This window comes from Nyctibius grandis, chromosome 1 (genome assembly GCF_013368605.1).
Source record: "Nyctibius grandis isolate bNycGra1 chromosome 1, bNycGra1.pri, whole genome shotgun sequence".
NCBI classification, from domain to species: Eukaryota; Metazoa; Chordata; class Aves; order Nyctibiiformes; family Nyctibiidae; genus Nyctibius; species Nyctibius grandis.
Window position 1 is genome coordinate 9,407,313 of NC_090658.1, and position 20,324 is coordinate 9,427,636.

General features: G+C 39.4%; 1 protein-coding gene and 1 long non-coding RNA gene across 5 annotated transcripts in view; one reads left to right on the plus strand and one right to left on the minus strand.

The window, feature by feature from the left end:
- LOC137670717 (uncharacterized) overlaps nt 1-11,215 on the plus strand; it is a 175,659-nt gene extending 164,444 nt beyond the window's left edge. For both annotated transcript variants that reach the window (XR_011049342.1, XR_011049344.1), the window contains exons 3-4: nt 7,748-7,831; nt 10,535-11,215. This is a non-coding gene — a long non-coding RNA (uncharacterized lncRNA). The remainder of the gene's footprint in view (nt 1-7,747; nt 7,832-10,534) is intronic.
- Nucleotides 1,126-17,262, minus strand: ETAA1 (ETAA1 activator of ATR kinase). Of its 3 annotated transcripts, none has more exons than XR_011049340.1 (7): nt 16,991-17,262; nt 15,944-16,081; nt 15,550-15,626; nt 13,867-13,985; nt 11,398-13,541; nt 8,810-9,483; nt 1,126-1,331 (listed from the first exon to the last, which is right to left on the minus strand). XR_011049340.1 is itself a non-coding variant. In XM_068413703.1 (7 exons), exons 1-6 carry the CDS (start codon nt 17,214-17,216, stop codon nt 9,368-9,370), a joined length of 2,820 nt encoding a protein of 939 aa, XP_068269804.1. In that variant the 5' UTR covers nt 17,217-17,262; the 3' UTR covers nt 8,267-8,933; nt 9,343-9,367. The 3 variants fall into 3 exon arrangements, 2 of the variants coding, with proteins under 2 accessions (XP_068269804.1, XP_068269791.1); XM_068413703.1 differs by lacking the exon at nt 1,126-1,331 and having other exon boundaries at nt 8,267-8,933; nt 9,343-9,483; XM_068413690.1 differs by lacking the exon at nt 1,126-1,331 and having other exon boundaries at nt 8,267-9,483.
- Nucleotides 17,263-20,324: the final 3,062 nt, after the last annotated feature.

Below are 20,324 nucleotides of genomic sequence, written 5' to 3' on the forward strand. Positions count from 1 at the left end.
TTCATTGGTGTCTGCGTCTTTAAGCAGTTACGTGCCTGAATAAACCTAGTTCCTCATCTACCCAAGAGTGTTGTGCTGACTTACCTACTTTTTCTTCTAGAAATTGTTTAGTCAGGGAATGGTGTCAGCCACTCTTTTATTGAAATAAGTTTGTTAAATAGTTGAACAGCAGCCTTATGTAGGCAAGGCCTAAGGTACTGTCACAGAGCAACAGTTCTTACTCATTGCACTAAAATAAGATCAGTGTAAATAAGAATGTAGTTGTATGGCTAGACTGCTAAACACAGCTAGTTTCTGTGTATTCGCAGGGGTAATTCACATCTCCCTGTGGTGGGATGCAGCTGTGCTGCAAACATTGTGTGGCATTTTCATAGCAAGGCCCTGAAATACAGACATTGCAGGACACCTCCTTTTCCCCACACCACCATGAGTGGTGCTGGCAAAAAACAGGGCAAGGGTGAACAAGCAAACCGTTACTGGCCTTTGTAAACCTCCCTGAGATCAGAAAGGGAGATCCCTGGCTGCAGAAAGCCAGCAGTGAGAAGGAGGGAGGAAAGCTCAGTCTCTGGAGTCCTTGTCCATTGTCCGCTCCTCAGGGGAGGCTGGTTCTGCAAAGCACAGCACGACATTTCAATGTATTTTCTGGATGTGGTATGTGAATTGCAAGGGATACAAAACTGTCCTACAGAAAGATGTATTTCTAGGTAACACTAAGGGGAAAAAATAGGTCCCCATGAAAAAATATTTCCCTAGCAGTTTTTAGCTTTAAAGATATTAAATTACAGTACAACTTCCCAGGAGTGTTCTTGCAAGTCATTTATACCATAACACATAAAATTACAGTAAGCCTCCATTAGTACTGTGGCTACTTTTGTAATCAGTTTTGAAGAATGTGCTCCATCAGTGGAAATATTTTGATTTAAGTTCATATTAAGGAGCAGTCTAAAAGTTAGACTCTAAATTACACTTTAAAATAAGTCCCATCGTACATCCCTACAATATATATGCTATGCTGACTCTGTGTAATTAAATTCTTGTCTTAAGTTGTCATTAAGTTGCAGTAAATATTGAAGCTAGCTTCATTTTAAAATAGATTTACTTCTTGATTTTACCTGATAAATATTCTTGTATAGAAAATTAATTAAAATATTCATACGTATATATAACAGGGCAGGACGGGTGGTTTCAGCTGTTACGAGCAAGCAGACTGGCAGTGGCTTCTATCAGCAGCAAGGTAGCTGATCGACAACAGCATGGAGAAAAGCACAGGGGCCAACACAAGGCTGGTCAAGGAATGAAAGTTCCAGGCCCTCTCTCATCTTCTCTCATTTCTAGGTCAGAAATAACATCAAATTACTTATTGATTACTGAACCGCAAGACTTTTCCTGTATAACAAAAATTAGGCAGGTTTGGAGGGTGGAAGTAATCTTTTCTCATAAGTGCTCAAGCCGTCATGGGTACCACACTACCATTAAATGAAAAGGATGAGGAAATTTCATTGAGTAGACTGGGGGAGAGAAGGGTCAGCTCTTTAGAGAGTCTGAAAAATAACGGTATTTTTCAGAAGTTTGATGAAACTGAGTGGGATGATGGAGGAGAAAGTCTAAAAAAATCCCTGTGTCTGCAGAAGAGCTCAGGTGTGAATTCATTCTTATTAATCCCCAGAGAATCCACGCTGGATTCTCATGCTATGGGACTCAATCAAAAAAGCTTCAATTGGAACTTGCACCTTTTAGAAACTCGATTAATTAGTCTGTAGGAAATCAGGCTTGATTACTTTCAGTGCTCACAAAACTACTTGTGTTTTTTCTGGAACACGGACAGGCAAATTACTGAGATGACAAATATATCCGACACGTCTTCCAAGAATCTCTCTCACCCTTTCATGAATGTTTGAATCTCTCCATTTCACAAATGTATGCTTGCTTGACATTTTTATAACTAGCAGGTGTTTTCTGTAGTTTTGTTGGTGCGTCAAACTTTCTCAAGAAAATGAAAAAGGGTCTGTCTTTATCTGGTCTACACTGATTGACATTATCTTAAACCATCTTCAAATTTCTTTCCGTTCACCTCCATAAGCCTTTCTACAGGCTGTCCTCCAACTTTTCTTCCTGTCTCTATGGTTATCTATTAGAAAACTGTCACTTGGGCAGACTTTTTTTAATGTGTTTCATTGTCAAGATTTGACACTCTAATGCAGTGTATTCAAACTTTTTTGATCTCTAAAAATTCTTCATCGGTGATGTGGAGCCTTTCAGAAATTTCACATACATAGATTGCCGTGTAGCATATATGAACTTGCTGTTCCCACTCACCCCGCATGCCTCTTCTAGAAGCGGTCCAAGTATTCCCCCGCCACATCCACAGATTACAGACTGTACAGCTTTAACACATCAAACTTGAGATCCTTAAATGTCAGGATAACTTATGCCTTAGAAAATATCTGAGTTAAAGATCTCACTAAAAGTAAATATAAATTTGAAACTTAGTAGGTAGCTCCAGTCTCCCATAAAGGAGGAGGAGTCTGATTGTTGCAGAAGCCTTAATAGGACATGATTCCTAGTTTGATCTACAGAGCATGCTCAATGACCACAACATTGAGGGATTACAGTTACCAAGGGATGGAGAGGAAAAAAGCCCTGAGAAGTTTCAAAAAAGCCCGTATGAGACGTGGATGGCAGTCTTCTGTGAAGGGCCCAGGTCAGCCTTTGTGACTTGGGAGAAAATTGTAGAGAAAATGAGTCTGTGAGACTTCACCCCCGGCCCATAAATGAGCATAGCTTTCTTTTCCTTTCTTACTATTGGTTGGAAATGTGGCATTAAAAACAAACAGAAAATCTTCTGGGATCTTCTGATGTTTTATGTTGGAAACTGAGGTCTTTGCTAGTTTGACTGCCACTTCTGATGAGTGGCTTACATTGAAGTCACACAAGTCAGCATGCTGAAAATTGAGCAAGTGATATGGAAAACCTAGTCATTCTATAAAATTCAGTTTCATTTATTCATCACTAACACCTATTCAAGTTCAATAACGAAATAGTTATTAGGGTTAATTTCATCTTCATTGACAGCATTAGAGCTTACAAAAACGTCTGGCCCTATCCAGGTACAGTGTAGCCTATAGGAAGCAACCAAGAAGACAGGAATTCAAATTTGTGACATTTCTAAGCATATATTTCAGGTTTTTGCTGTAGAACATGAGAGCTAATTAAAAAAAACCCAAGTCTTTTGCAAGTCATTATTGCTGAAGGAAGTGTTAACACTTGATCTACTAACATGTTTCCAAAGTGTTAGGAAAGCATTGGAGAACACATTTTTCTTTCTCTCATTGTGTCCATTTTTTTTGTTATTGAGGTTCAGCTTTCTGCAGGTCTCTAACACCCAAAGGTGCAGCTAAGTGTCGAATGGGATATTCAAAAACAACTATTCATCCAGAATCACCAATGTAACTTGCCATGAGTAACTTCCCCAGGTGCTTAAATAGCTTTAGACACTTGGCCCTACAGCCACAATTCTGCAAAACATGCCCAGCACGTGCTCAGCTTTAGGTATGTAAGAAATCCCACCCTACTCAGCCAGAAAAAAAAGAATACCCCAAACCTAAATTGCTATGCTCAGTTAGAATATAATATTTTATTTGGACATCTTCTGTTCCTGGATAGTGTGGCAGGGCATGCGAAGCTTCATTCCCATGTCTACATGGGTCCTAATTTTCCAAGGTTAAAACCTCAATGAAGTTTTTCCTTTAGCAAGGACAAGCTGCAAAGAGCAGACAACCTCATTAAAGAGGAAATCTATAAATCCTGTAGGTCCTCTCCTCACCTCTGTTAACTACATTGTTCCAGGTGAAAGCTGTTAACTGCAGCTTTTAAAAGGTATGCGTAAATACAACCTTTTTCCCCAAAAAACTTCGAAAATGCACATAAACAATAACAACTTCTGATAAATGCGATGCTGTTTTACTAGATTTATGTGCTAAAGACAAGAACTACTTAAAATAATGAAATGCATAGGTTTGATTCTCTATTCGCCTGAGTCACTCCATTACCTCCAGTGCTTTAAGGAAATTGCTGCAAGAGTAGAATCAAGCCCTTAACGGTTTGCCAGCTACCTTACTGACATTACACCCAGACAATAGTCACAGAAATTTATATTTAGTTCCACAAGAACAGTACATTAGATATCCGTAAGTGTTTTATGAGGCAGGACTTTTCTGACTATTCTGGCAAAACCACCAGTATGTGTAGTAAGCGGAGCTTTGAACAAATATTGCAGTTATGATTTACAGCACAATTGCCAGAGTCTTCCTAGCTCCGTCTGTGATGGCTACTTACTCAGGCTGTCATTTTTAGCTCCACAGATTATATCTGCCTTGGCCTCTTCTACAAACACTGGATTCACTGGAGTGTGTTGCAGACAATACAGCTCTCAAACAATGAAGCATTTGTGTTCATTTTCTTCTGTTTTATCTTTGGAATTCTACTATTTAGGTCACTATCTGTTGCTTCCAGCTATTCTTTCCTGACAAATTGTAGCTCTTTTTAGGCTTAAAAAGATATAATCAATGAATTCATCTATGTTATTCCTCTGGGTATAAAGGTCTAGATGTAATAAGTGGTACAAATAGTATAAGATTACATTGCTATTCCTGAACTGCAGCCTCAAGATTAATTGTGCCTTATAGGCTAAAATTTGAAGAGCTGTTGGATGCTGGCCTCTCCAAAAATCTGATACAACACAATAAAATCCCAATATTACTAAATTTCTTGAATGCTTTAAACATGATCCCTCACCAGCATGAACTGGAAGGGTGTGAATGTATGTATATATATATTGTTCAACACAATTTTAGATACAGATAAGGACAATAATGATGAAAGGATCCTTTACCTGATCATATCTGCCTTGTCTAAAAGAAAAAAAAAATCCATCACAGGTTTTACTTGCAAAAGATTTTAGTGAGTAACATCACTCATCATGAAATGTGTCAGAATCTGTGGGAGAAAAATTATACTTGGGTATGGGGACATACAGGAATTCCATTTACATTTAAATTTAAGCTCACTGATTGCTCATGTAAAAAATTACTATGCTCTGAATAAAACGAAGATGAGTACTTAAGCAAACAGTCATAAATTAATTTATAATGAAACATGACAGTCATAATTTAATTTAGAATGTATTTTAAGATTGTTGTTACTATTTGTATAGGTCTTTTTTGCCTGGAGGAAGATGTGGCTTCATAGTGAAATGTTAGCTATTGAAATACCAAACTTCTTTTTTGTACATGTGTATTAATTAATTAAAACGATGTAGATAGTTTCCTGATGAAGATCTGTTGTCTACTGCAAGCAGTCAGACAAAAGCTTGCATGATTGAGGCACATGCGGTATCAGTGGGTCACCATGAACTTACAGTAAGTGTGAGGGATGCTGAGCATAACCTGTAAAATCTGTGGGGTCGTGAGGCTGCCGCTCAACTTCCTTCCTCAGTGGCGAGGAGAGGGAACGTAACATGAGAGCAAGGAGTAGGCCTGCAGCTTTTGCACTTCTCATCTGCTCTCCGAAGCTGTTGGCTGCCCATGCACAGCAGAGCAGCTGTCTACGGCCGGTACCACATCCCTAAAATATCTGTTAGGCAGACGGCTGCTTTTGTTGACGTAGAGCTAAGCTCATCTGAAATGTAGTTCAGGTACCTAACGTCTGAATTGTCCTCTGCATCGCCTGAAATGACTGTACCTCTGATCTATGCCCCTCAGACGGCACAGAGCCGTCTCTAGCTACACCCCTGCTGCCTTTAATATCCAGATGTTCGAGAATTAGGCAAAGGTTAAACTCATGTCTGCACCCCTGTCAACATCACTGTGCTGCGCTGTCTGCTGAGCTGGGTCCGTGTCCAGCATCCTGCCGACGCCAGCACAGTGGGAAGAGGCAAAGGGCAAGACTGGTGCTTAGAGCACGGGCACTCACAAGAAAAACGTTGTGCGGTGTGTACTCTTCCAATACATATATAGCTAGACAGGTTATTTTTCATTAGATTTCTTCTAAATCTTTTGGATGTTTCTGACCAATCAATATGAATATATTTATTTTTTAAAGACAAAAATTCCTAGCTAGTGGAATTTTATTTTTGATAGTGCAGAGGTGGTTCTTTATAACTCTTTCTAAGCCCTAATGAATCTTACTTCTGCCTGCATTCACTCCACCAATGAAACTATATGGAGATAAAGTATTTCTCTAAGCTTTTCACTTTTATCAAATTTGCCTAATAAAAATGATACAGGAGTAGTTTAATTTTAACACAAGAAATTATGTTTCCAATAGTGCCAAGTCACAAAAAGAAGTAACTCTATTCAATTTTTTAACTGAGAGATGGTGTGCTAAGGGCATTTGGGGATAGTCAGGGTGTGACCAAAAAAATCTTTGTAGTTTGTCTTGACATCAGTTAAGAAACCACAATCCCAAGAACTTGAGATTTCTATTTGGAAAGTACTGTTTAAGAAAAAAACAAATTACAGGCCTTGAAGTGTACTATCTATCTAAAAATAGGCATTTATGAAAAGTAAAATAAAAATCAAAGCCCCTCTGATATGATTAGGTTAATAGGGCAATGGATGCATTTGCTGTAAACTGTCAAAATTAATGTGTTTCACACTGATCAGCAAACAGATTCTTTAAATATGGTCAAGCAGCACATAGGAAGTACTTGGGTAAGTGGCAGTCCTTTCCACACCCCTAGTGGCAACAGAATTCCCCTTGTCATACACAGAGCTCTTACTTTACAGCTCAGGAGACAAGAGGGTTGTTCAGACGTTTGGATTCTTACCCTGCTTTCAGGGGGAGACCAGTGGTGGCATTTTAGGTGGGAAGCTCCAGGGCCTTTCTATCCTGGGCACTGAGAAAATCAGCATCACCTGGAAGGGCAGTGGGCTGGTTTTAAACTTTGAGTGTGCTCAAGGACACATAGTGGCAAGCATTCAGGATGTATCATTTTTGTATGCTGAGCTTGGGTAGCCTTAACGTGCTTAGCCTGTACTTCATGTTATGTATCTACTATTTATCCCAATCTCAAACCTGATTAAAAGTTAGTCCTTTCACATCAGAGAAAGAAATCTTCCTAAAGAAATACTCTCCAGCTCCCACAAGAGTTCCTTCTTTTGCAGTTAGCTCATCTTCTCAAATCAGTGGTATAATTAACCATATTATCCTTGAAAACAAAAATTATCCTGGTTCCTTTACAGAATTTCTAGAGAAATATCCTGGGGAGAGAAGGGTTGGTAAGTTGAACACTGTCCTAGCAAAAGCTTAACTTTTATATTTCTCAGTAAGGTTTGACATCCTTGTGTATCAGTACCTTAAAAGCCAGTTTTATAACTCTCATATTTAATACTGATAGTAGAAGGCTTTTTTCATTGCCACTTTCTTGGCTAATAGTGCATCTGGCAACTTACCTGGTAGTTTAGATTTTCCTAGAACACCACAAAGACAAGCATATCCCTCAGATACACAGATCAACCTATGTTCTCAGGATAAATACTGTTTTCATAACAGCCACTATTTGGGTTTTACTTTTATTTGTCATATGGACACGCAATCTTCTGTCTTATAAACTGTTTGAACACTGCCAGCAGAGGCTTGACAACCCAACAAAGAGTCTTGCTATTTCATGTTATATTACGTGTTAAATGTATTATGATGATGAAGTTCTTTGAAAAGCTGAAAACATTTTTTCTGGGTTAATTTTCAGTCAGATCAGTATGCTGACCCAACTCATCACGTGTTGCACAACGGCTGGAGCTGGCAGAAGGACGGGGAGCTGCAGCCACAGACTGTAAGTAACGCTTATTGGGCACTGGTATGGTCTTTGGTGAACTTGGGGATTGAATTTCATCATCAGCTAGCTAGCACCAGGAAGGGTGGTTAATACAAAAGCAAATTCACTAGTCTGAAAACCAGTATAGTTAAGTATTTCAGGACTCCACTGCAGATGGTTGTGTGTAAAACGTTTCTCCACCAAGGATTTCTAGTTTAAATGGATCAAAGGAAGCATTTTGTCATCACTATAGGTAGAAAATTGAGGCATAGAATAACTGGGTAAATTACCAAGAATGTTCAGGTAAAGTGCATATGGAATTCCCATTCCACTCCCTTTTACCAGTTTCTGTAGTATGGTATTTTTCAGAACAGACTAGAAAAATGTAAAAAAGTTTAATGATGATTTACAAATATACAGTACTTACATTTTTAGGAGTTACAAAAATGGCACATACTACAGAAACCAAAAGCTTCCTCTAAGCTTTGGTACATTTTGAAGTCATTTATTTACAAAGAAAAATTACAATCACTTTTCATAGTGTCACATGTTTACATATAAGCATTTCTCAGTTGAAAAATATCTTGCAGCTTACCCACAGGCAGTTTTTGCAGTTTGAGCTCTGCACCCATCTATCACATCAAAAATTCTATCAGCTCCTGTTAAGCTGACATGACATCACATTTTTATGTTTCAACAGCCTTTAGTTTGGAAAATATGTACAACCTGTAAGGCTAAACTGATTAACAGTTGTTGAGATTTCACCTGGTGTATTTTATATTACTTATGGTTTGGTAAAATGACACAGGCTACCTTTTTTAATTAGCTCAGTAATGCATATTTAGAAAAAGGTGGTCCAATTTTTTAGCTAGGGTATTTCCAACTCTTCATGGAGGGAATTAAAAAAAAAAGAAGACAAAATGTCCTTTCCAGGATGCTCTTTCACCTTATGAAACTTTTATATTAAATTCTTCCTTCACTATGTACAGTTCTTACCTAAAGTAATGGAGAGAAACTGAGCGTGCTTTCCAAATCCTGTTCATTTCCATTAGTTTTGTGATGTTGGATGTTTTCTAGATTGTACTTTCTTTAAACCAAAACTTAAAAAACTTTCTTGTACCTGAGAGCAAACATAAGCATTTCTTAGTCTGTGTGTACTTCAGAGCCGTCTTATAGATTTAAATACTTGCACTAAGAGAAATACAGCCAAAACACATAAGTCTGTTTTTGACATCTTCTACTTATGTGTGTATACAAATGCTTTTATGCTCTGATGATTTTCAGACTATACAATTTCAACACATAACAGGGTGTGAACTCAATACAATCTTCATTGTGCTGAAGGTAGTTTGGGACTACACATTTACAACTGGTAGTTTTTAATTTAGACTAAATACCACCAGAGTATTAGTTATGGTTCAGGTCAAGATTTTTTTAAATTGAGAAATAGAAAAAGCTTGCTGTCAGTAACTGTGAACAGTTTAAAAGGTGTCTTCCAGCATTACAATATTTCCCTCCCAAAAACTTACTCCATAGACAAATTAAACTCCAAATTCAAGCATCTTTAAAGAATGCCTGCATTCTGGATTTTCTTCGTGCAAGAGCTTCTTGTTTTTTTCTTTCAATCTCTTCTTGAGAACATTTTCTATTTTTTTGTTCCACCACAGACACTGTAAATAAAAAACATGTATTAGGAGCCTTCACGTTTGTTCAATATGTATTTTAACTTATCTGTTTTCAGTGTTTGAAGATCTATGGCAAGAGCACACTATTCTGACATACCAGGCACCCAAGTTAAAAATGGCTCATCTATCCTGTCCCCAAGGCAGGAAGGGGGATAAGATGCATGACCTTTGTAGTGCTACTGATTACTACCTCCCACTGAAAATACTGGGATGCAGACATTTGCTTCAAGGAAATCTTACTCGGCTGCCCTTCGAGTGAACCTCGTGACATCAGGAGTCAACATAGGAGATGGTGATGGGTTAAGAAAATTAAGGCTATCAGAGTGAAAAGGGCTCTACAATTTAGTGAGTTAGGCAGAGATATGGGCATGGAGATGGTATAGACACAGGGGTCAGATACAGTACAGGTGTCACACAAATAAAACCAGAAAGGTTGAAAAAAAGGTCAAAAGTAGCAATAAAAATTGGCAAAGGAGACAAGAACATGATAGCTAAATGTAATATTTTATATGTTGTGTTACAGAACTATAAATTGCCATACAATAAAATCCTGACCTCATTGGAACCAACAGGAACACTCCCTGAACATGTCAAGAGGTTTACCGTTTTTATACAGCAAAATCCAATTAATGTTTTTTTAATAAGTAGTCTTTCAGACTGGATAAATAAAACAAAGGGTCTCTTTGCTTCTTAAAACACAAGGTGTCCATGATGTCATTTTTTGAAAGGATCACTTAACATCCATCTTTCTGTTACAGCAATGTCCTTTCACCAAAAATTTAAGATGAGAACAGTTGTCGTTTATCTGTAAAGCAAATCTATGCTATTCTTTTTCATTCCTCGATTCTCTAGAACATTCCACAGAATGAGAAGTTATCTCTCCCCTCCCTTCCCCCTTACCACCCAAAATTGCTACTTTCCATTTACCTGCTGCTATGCTGGGGAAGAAACACAGCTAAAATACTGCTTCTTCAAAGAATGCTGGCTGATAGTTTGCAGGAATTAATTTTTTTTTGGTTTTTTTTTTTTGTAACAGCGCTTCCTGAAAACTGAGGTTGATGTAGTACACTCTAAAGGCACGTTTTATCAAAATTAATATTGATTAAAACTTCATCAAGCCATGAGATCAAGTAAAAACAAGACTGACTGGCACTCAACTGGTTCTACATTTTCCTAGCAGGTAACACCAGTGCATGGAATATTACAGACTGTCGCTTGACAATGTAAAAGTGACTGACCTCCCCTCTAGATGAAAGGAAATGTTAGTGTTCAGACTGATAACACAGGAATGTTTCACTGGCAGTTTTAGCCACAGAGCAAACAACAATACAGGCTGAGGTTTCAGAAGCATCGAATGATTCAAGGTTCCAGTTTCCAGGTGTACAATAATAAAAGAAATCAGCATTCCTGTGTCACCTGCTGCCTTCTTTTCCTGCCCCACCATTAACTGGGGTTTTACAAATCACAGCTAAGTAATTTTTAATGTTTTTCAAAATGAACTGTAAATTAAAGCACAGATTCACACTGCATTTACTACATATCAGAATCATAGTATTTTTAAGTAACAGTTTAAGACTATGGTATGCTGAGTGCTCCTATCAGCCTACACCTGATCCTAGTGATTCTGAGTGTCTATGGAGAGTGTGAAGTATTCAGAGAAGTGGAATGAAAATGGGAAACGGAAGTCCTTAACTACAGGAATTCAAGAGATGCATCAGGACAATTTTATTTTGGAGAAAATAACCTCCAAATTCTCATTAGAACATTTACTAATGCCTAAACTGAATGGATGACTATGGAAGCCTATTGTGAGTTGCAATACAGTATGAATTTCTCTGACATTCTGATTACAGTAAGAAAACAAACAAAACCAGTCTGTGATACAATAAAGACAAATACCTGATGCAGGCAGTGCAAAAGACTCTGAAAGGTGCCTCTTGAAAGGTGGTTTCTTATTGTCAAGCTTGCTGTGCAAATCCACATTCATTGGATTCTTGCTTCCTTCCAAACCCTGCAGAGTAATTCCAATGCCAGAATGACTCCCTGGATCCTCAGACCCTACATGAAGAGCACCCTGAGAAGTGTTAGTCTTTCGGAACTTAAACTTTGAAGGCATAACTGATGTTTTGCTGCCAGAACTGTTATTTGGCATCTTGCCTGTATTATACAAAAGATCTGGGCTGTCTAATGTTTTGCTACTAAAAATCTTTACTGTATTAACAGGACTTACTTGAGAATCAGTCTCTCGTGCCGGCACAGAATTTGACCTGTACCATTTTCCCGAAACAGTCTTTGTAGTATCTTCAGAAGCAGCTTGATGACAGTTTTTAGACAGCATGTATTTACACTCCATAGAAGTACTCGAGATCAGTAGAGGACTTGAGACGTTTTTACAGTTCACTACGTGACCTGTTGTGGCCAGTCCACGTGTAACCTTTGACAAATTCCTACAGGAGTCGTTTAATGAGAGACTGTCCTGTTTTGCGTTTGTTTTTTGTGCCAAGAGGCGATCAGGTAGTCCTTGTTTAGATGATGGGAAGCTGTTATCAGCATTTGATCTGGAATTAATACTGGGTCCTTGTATAGTTTTAGCTCTTTCATTTCCTTGTTTAACATCCTGGCTCTGAGTCTGCTTTTCTATATCATCACACACCTGATACAACAATTCATCATCCTCACAGTTTGCATCCCAAAGACTATCGGATTCACAAAACATATCCAATATCTCATCAGAGAATTTCGGTTCATTCCAGTCATCAAATGACAGAGGACATTTCTTTGGTATTTCAACTTGATTTAAGTGACCTGTATTAGCTTGGTTAACCACTTTAGTTAGATCATTAGGTTTTGTATTGGTAGAAACACTGGATGATTGACAGAAAATATTGTGTGTGTTGTTCCCAGGTTTTTCAGTCCGTTGTCTATGAGGATTAGATCTTGAAGGAAAAAGAGGAAGAGGATCACTTTTAGGCTGAATAGTTTCATTTCCATTCTTAACCTGAGATTGTGTTGAAACAGGAATATAGTTCAAATCACTGTTTTGGGCACTTTTCCAAACAGAATTTATTTTGTCTGTCTTAACGTCACATTTGCCATGAAAGGCTACGGTCTCTGTCTTTGAGTTTTCTGTCTTATTATATGGCTTTTGTAAAGAAAGAGATTTTGCAACATTTTGTGTGTTTTTACTAGAATGTTTCAAAGGTGAAAACTGCAAACCGTTAGATTTGTGTGCACTCCCCAAACAGGTTACTGAATTGCCCCTACTTCTTTCCTTTGTTCTGCTACCATCACTGAAACCATGCACAGATGGGTTTGTAGGAATTGGTGGTGCTTCTTCAGAATTTATCAACTCAGGATTTTGGGTTATTTGCATCACAAAAGAGTCATCTGCCAAAAAATCTGTCTCCCAGTCATCAAAATCATCATTAACTACTCCAGCAAGCTTACTGGAGACCACCATTTGTGTCTTCAAAGAACAAGGATTTTTTTCTGTCAACGTGTGAGTATCAGGTTTTGAAGAAGTCTGGTTCATGCTTCCTGGTGCACACAGAGTATCTTTTTTATATGCCTCTGAATTACCATGTTGCATGTCTTTAATTTGCTCAGGAAGACGTTCCTCTTCCAAGGTGCTTTTATTTTCATGGAGACTATTATTTAAGGAAATACTTGATAGTCCTTGGCTCAATTGTCCACTACACTTCTGGGTAGAGCAGTCAAAAAGAGCATGAAGGGCTATTTCAGCCTCGAGGTCTACAGACTTTTGACTGCTAGATTGACAGGGCTCTGCAGCAGGGATGCCAGTGCTCTGTCCAACTGGTTTCAGGGACAGAGCAGTATCTGTTTCAGAAACTTCACCAAGGAGTGATTTCAGCTTCTTCCCATTTACTTCATCCTTAAAATTATTTAAAGACTCTGAGGCAGTCTGGATGAAGTCATGACCAAGCTTCTCGTGTTCCTGAACAGCATCTAGCTCTACTAGATTTTTATCAAATTCCTTAGCCAATTTCATGAGTTCCTCTTCAGGATTTTTTATTTTAAGATCTCTAGATTAAAAAAAATACAGAAAAGAAAAGTCAGACCTACTGAGAAAGTTTAGCCAAGCTCAATAACACGACCATATGAGATGTTCTCTAATTTAACAACTACAGAGAATATGTATGACAATCCCACCGCTTTCAATGCGCAGTCAACATGCAATCTTTTTGATAATTCTCAATAAATACCTCATTAAGAAGAGATAACAAGCCCAAAATTAAAAGCATTTGTATGCTAATGTACAATTATGTGGCTCACTGTACATAAAGGAATACCACATACCCTTCTTCATGAAAGCCCAGCTGTCACAGGCAAGACAAAACTGTAACTTACCTTGTACAACTTAACTTTGTCCTAGCTCGCACTTTTACTACTCCAGGTGTACAGGGAATAGCATCCTCACCAATCCATGTCCCTAAAAGGGAGCCTTCATTACAGGCTGCTTTTTCATCCTGAATGATCAGATTTATAATGCTTAGCAATTTGATTTCAGATAAAGATTGGACTAGACACACACCTTGCATTACTTAAAGTTGCTAAACCAATTAAACTGGATCAAATCTGTTGAAAGCCCCAGGAGCTAAACCAATACAAGCTAAGCGAGATCACTGCGACGTTGTCCACTGATAGTTGTATCACTTTAATTATATCGATTTAAAATAGGAACTTCAATTAAATTAACTGAATTTTATGTTGGTGCTCAAATCTAATACTCCATTTACTTCAGGTTTACACATAATCTGCAATATGCACGTTACAAGCTGTGAGCTAGTTTACTTTAGTATACTACTAAGGAGCTAGTCGAGATGCACTGTCTTTATCCACTTAAAGCAGGATTAACAGATCAGAGATTTTGAAAGAAATCATATTCTGTATGCTTACAGGAAAAAATTCTGACTTCTTCCATTACAGCTCATTTATACAAGGAGCCTTTAAACAGACATCAGTGAAGTCTGGAAACTAAATGAACTTGTTTCAGAGCTTCAAAGTTTAGGCTTGGATTTGAATTCTGAACTCTGAAGAGATACAATACTGCAGTACGTGTAGAGCACCAGAGCCAAATGTTGGATGTAAGAAATTACTGCATGTAAGCCAGCAAAAGTAATTTGAACTTTACTAACAGGGTAGTTTTGGGTAGGTTTTTTTTTTTTTTTTTTTAAGAAAAAAGAACACGAGCAACAGATAAATCGCAAATTCAATCTGATATTATTTACACTTATGACAGGGCTGTAATCATTTAAAGGGTTAAGTGGCATCCCTTATCAATGATTTTCCAATCAGTAAGTATAACTTTTCACAAATATGCCAAATAGTGAATACATGTTACATGGCCCTGTCAAATAAGCAGGCATATTTTGCAAGCTAAATACTACGGAACTGTTTTAGGAATAAGAGGTTCTCTTCTTGCACTTCATAAAAGGCAAATCAGCCAACACTATCTTATTTTCACTTCCCAAGCATCAGGTTTACAGCAAGAGAGACACACCAAGAGCATGGATCTTAGTGCTAAAAGGCAGATTATTTAGAATAAGGAAGCAATGTTACTATGTTTATATCATTGTGGAGTCTCTCGCTCATCTGAGTCTTGTTCTTCTGCTTCAGCATTCAAGATCATTCAAAATGCTTAAAAACAATGGCCAAGTAAATCCAGTATGTGAAGAAACTCTTAACAGATGAGTGATTAAGGATAAATAAACACAACAGTATTCCTAAGACCAGGGGCAATAACTTGTATTCTGGAAGTAAAACTTTCTAAAATGGAGCTGCTGCAAGTCCACTTTCTTAACACATCCTTTTTTACACCATCTGTGACTCTTAAGAGTAACCAGTCAAATGCTATGGTTATGATTTTAATTCAGTCCAGTTTTATGAACACGTTACTAGTTTTCTGCACACTCAATTCTTACCATGTTACAGAGACTACTGTAACTAAAATTTAGCCTTCACTAAAACTGAATACTGTAGCACTGTTCTGTTGGATTACTGTGTATACAGAGCATAGAAAGTAACAATTACCTGAGGAGCAATACGATTAACAATTTCTGAAATTTCTACTGCGCATCTACTGGTAGACTGTTTGTTTTTTCCGTTGCCTATGAAAACAAACAAAAAACCTTCTTAAAAACTGCAAAACAATTCAATTTATAAAGTGCAGTGTATCTCAAATAACTGAAATATATGTGCTAAAATCATAACTTGATCCAGCACTATATTGAAATATATGTGCTAAAATCATAACTTGATCCAGCACTATATTGAAGAATTTATGGGATTTTAATAAAAATAAAACCAAACAACCTAATCATGATAACAGAAAGGGGCCTTTTTTCAAGAAGTTTGGTAACTTTTAGTACACTCCCACTGCATGCCTCAAATAGGCGCCCTGAAGTCTGGAATTCGTTAGTATTACCTAGTCTGTGTGCAATTGGTGAATGAGGATCCCAAAAGATTTCTTGCTGTATATCGGTGTCATTAACAGGAGAGCTGAAAGTAGGTATTCGGGATTTCCTACTCAACGATCTCTTTGGTGTTTTATGTAAACATGACTCTGTGTAAACAGAAAGATGATCCTTATTAAAAAACAACAAATAAAAGGCCAAAATAACTTCGAACATACAACAGGACAAGACATAAAGAAGATGCTTTAGGAACTTTAAGAATAAAAATCAAGTTCACAATCATCAACATTCCTTTACTTACAACAGGAATATTGTTCACGACTATACATTTGATGCAGAATATGACTGTCAGTTACATCACCACAGAGATAACAGAGCATTACATGATACTGACAGCTGTATGTTCAGCATTTGATATGAGAATTGTCAATCCTCCTACTTGAGGGAATATTGACTTCAGCTTACATTAAGAGAAAAACTATGTATACCTACATGGGAGAATATTTTGTATTCTGGCTTGCTCTGTGTCTTTTACCCAGACTCTGATTTGGGTCACAACTTTAATGGGCCCCCAAACTGTTCTGGGTCACAACCTACCTGTGTCTATACTTCCCTCCACCGGGCCTTTTCAGCCAGGACTGTTCAAAACCAGCTTGCAGGTGTCTCAGATCAGTAAGTGAACTGCACATGCTATGTGAAGCTCAACTAGTCACCCCTGCCCTTTAGAAATGACATTGCAGATGTGGAAGACTACAGAAATAATTTTAAAAGATGCAATTACTACATGAGATGCATCTTAGGAGATGTTTGGCACTTCAGTGCTTAGCACGTCCAGGCTTTATCCTCTTCTCTGGTGGATGAGCATCCTCAGTTCTAAGCATATGCCTCAGGAAGGTGCTCGTCATCACTCCTGGCCAAGACGAGCCCCTGCGTCCCACCGCACACGGACGGGGGGCGCCGGGTGTTCCACTGCACCGGCCCCCTCCTCACAGGCAGGCCGCGCCTGCCCCGCGGCTCCAGGGCCTGCGCGGGGCCCCCGGGGGCCGCTCCAGCCGTACCTGCAGCGCCGCGCACCGCCGCCTCCCGCGACGGCGACGGCCGGGGCGCGCACGGCGCCTCCCCCGCGGGCAGGCCTCGGCCCGCGCCGCCGCCGGCCGCCGCCTCCTCCTCCGCGGGGGGCTCCGCCGGCCGCCGCCGGGTGAGCTGCTCTTCGCCGCTGCCGCCGCTTCGCCTCCTCAGGGCGGTGGGCCTGAGGCAGGGCCCCTTCCGCCGGCTACCGGGCATGGCGCGGGCTGCGGCGCCGCCGCATCCATCCCTCCGCTGCCGGCGCCGCCATTTTGCCGGGGAGTCCGCCGTGCCACCGCCGATTGGCCGCCGCCGCACCGCCTCGAGCGCCCATTGGCCCGGCTCAGCGAGGGCGGGTCGACGGACGCGGCAGGGAACTGCAGCGGGCTGGGAAGCTCGCGCCGCGCGCCCCTGGCCCCGCCCCCTGGTGCTGTGAGGCGCCTTCCCGCCCTGCCTCCTTCCCGCCGTGGCGCTGGCGGCGGCCGGTTCTCTCACAGCTGGTGCCCTCGGGAGTACGCGCTCAAAACCTTTAGTCTCGTAGTTCCGTAAAAGAAAAGCTTTTGGATGTGCCTTACAGCGGGCCCCGGCCATCGGCCTGGCCTGAGGTGGGCTCGTGTCCCTGCGGCGGCCTCGTGTTCCTCTGAGGCAGCTTCGAGCCCTCGATTCACCCGTGGCTCCTACCCCGCGCTGGCTGCCGCCGTCCCGCCAGCCCGCGGCGGTCCAGGGCTCTGCTGAGGTCCTCGGGGCGCAGAGGTGGGGTGTGCGGTGAGTGTCCTTAAAGAGAAAACAAGCCCAGACAGGCATAAACCATTTCAGCCCAGCATGGGAGTTGGGGCTGGCAAAGAGAGACTTACAGAAGCCACCTTTGGTAGGTAAAAAATTAACATGAAGGTCCAGAGGGACTGTGATATTACATCATTATTTAAAACAATATAAATGCAAACACATGTAGGTATTACATCATAAGGTGGATATTTCCTCCCTGAGCCACTAAAGGTAAATGTATAAACATATCTATGAAGAATATAGGGTCAAGGAGTGAACTACTTGTATATTGGTTGCCTGCCTGGTTTTCATTTAATCGATTTGGAGTACTTTGGAATTCACACTTCATTTATAAGATGTGAGCAGTGGATTTCAGTCTAGAATTGGGAGTATGAGAAGTTTTAAGTCACCAAAGAGTGATTCCCTGAGCTGTGAAACCTTTTCTTTCCACTCGAGGCCTCAGGCGAACAATATGTTTTTTCATTTCTCTGTTCTCATGAGTGTAATTAAAGCCAGCAGAAGACTTTTTAACAAGGAAAAAATTAAGTACTATGTATTAAACAGGAACTGTTATATACATGGTTAAAGTATCGCAGTAAATCACAGGAAGTTGTGATATTTGAATAATCAACTTGTTTATGTCATAGCTATCAAATACAAATTGGAGACAAGACTGAAAAAATGGGTCAAGAATTAGGCTCCAAAATCCATCATAGACACCCGAACATGGCTACTGCCTCGTAGTCATACTAACATGGGTAGATTTGTGCATCAGTACAAAATGTGGTGAAGGTATACATAACATTCTTGACTGCTGGTTTGCAATATAGTAATTAAAAGCTGTAATGCGTCACACAGGTACAGAAATGGCTTGCCTGGACTCTTTATGCCACAGGTGCAATGTATGTTACTTGCTCATTGTTTCCAGTTAAAATGGATACTGAGAAGAAACTGTCTTTTTACAATAGTGGTAGATACAGCTTGAGGGATGACAAAATACTGAAACCGACACACTTATGAGAAAGTGCTACTAAAATCTTGATGTCTCCTACCACTTCCTAGTGACCTCTTAGCAGCTGGGTACTGTAAAGTGGTCTGCTGTCGTACTCCTCTATGTTAACAAGCATAGTTTGAAATACTGTCATCAGTAATTCAAATTAAGTGACATCTGTCATATTCATGGAGTGCTATGAATTTTGCAGTGCCTTCTTTGATTTCTTCCTTTCTCTGAGCTCATTGTGCACTAACCTCATTCATAAAATGTGAATATTTGCCACAGGTCTTTCACACATTAGTGAGGCTTTACTCATATAGTGAAAGCATTCTAGAAAAAAAAAAAATCATATTTAACACGTATGTAGTTCCACATGAGAGATCTTGTTACATCAATTTAAGTGTATGCAAATTTGTGCTACCAAAAGTTGGCAAAAAAAAAAATCTGCACATACAGAAAAGCTGAACAGGTTCGTGATGGAAAAAAAAACCCACTTCCCTAATGAATGAAAGTGCGTGTATGTCATTGCAGCTTAAGAACTTAGCTCTGAGCCGATGCTGTTTATTAAGTTAAGAAATGTAGCAGTGGAAGTCTGTGATGTTGAAGGGTTTCTCTGTGGAGCTGTAGCCCCAAGGAGGAGGGAGTTTGCGTTCCCTTGTTATGGTACCAGCAGCTGGATCAATGGCTAATTGTGGTGAGGCTGCGTTCCAGGGACTCGCAGCAAACTCCTAGTGCTGCAGTTGTGAGTCCTACTTTCAAATCAAGAGGGATAAATAATGGAGGAGTTTGAATGAATAATAAAGTTAGTTTAGTTTTTAATAGTACTATAAACTGCCCAAGAACTTTTCACTGTATTTTATGAGACAAGGATCTAAAATGAAATAAATGTGGAAGATCTAAGAAGTTTCCTAAGAATTTCCCGTCGGTGTAATGAGAGCATTGAAAATAAGAGTGGGAAAAGGCTCCTCTTTAAAGTCCTTTGAGCACAGAGCTTGAAAGTGAGTGTTTTTATCTTGGAAAGACTACGTATCATTAGTGAGGTTTTTCAAAATATTTAATATTGCATCAATGTAACTAACAAAGAGAAGTGACTTTATGTTATGGTTCGTCTTTCATTCTTGTTAGGGCTGGGAAAAAAGGGAAAATCAATAATAGTGATTTCAATGAAAATATCAAGATCTGTGAGATGACAGAAGTTATTATAAATAACAAAATTAATTTGACAAATACTGCCTTTTTCCAGAATGTTTTTAAATGCTCTGTGATGTTTCCAAAGTGAGCTATCTTGGGCTTTTTTGTTCCCAAGCTACATTTTCATTTCAAATTTGATTTCTTTTTAAGCCCTGAAAAAGAAGTAAACAAAACACGCACATGTGTTCATTATTTGTCTCCAATGAAAATGTGTGTGTGCATTTTGATCACCTGAGACCAGGTGAAAAGACAAATTCTCCAAGCCATATGTTCCTTGGATAATTTGGTTTTAAAAATGGTGTGGGTACAAACTGTACAACTCAGTACAAATATATGGTACTTTAAACATAAAACATGTTTCTCCTAGGGAAGGAACA

Bases quoted from the DNA above. Each gene is read 5' to 3' on its own strand.
- ETAA1 (XM_068413703.1), bottom strand. From the start codon at position 17,216: ATGCCCGGTAGCCGGCGGAAGGGGCCCTGCCTCAGGCCCACCGCCCTG. The intron at 16,082-16,990 runs GTACGGCTGGAG...CTGTTTACACAG, and splicing joins GGCGGTGCGCGGCGCTGCAG to AGTCATGTTTACATAAAACA. The intron at 9,484-11,397 runs GTATTTGTCTTT...TTTTATTTACAG, and splicing joins TTTTGCACTGCCTGCATCAG to TGTCTGTGGTGGAACAAAAA.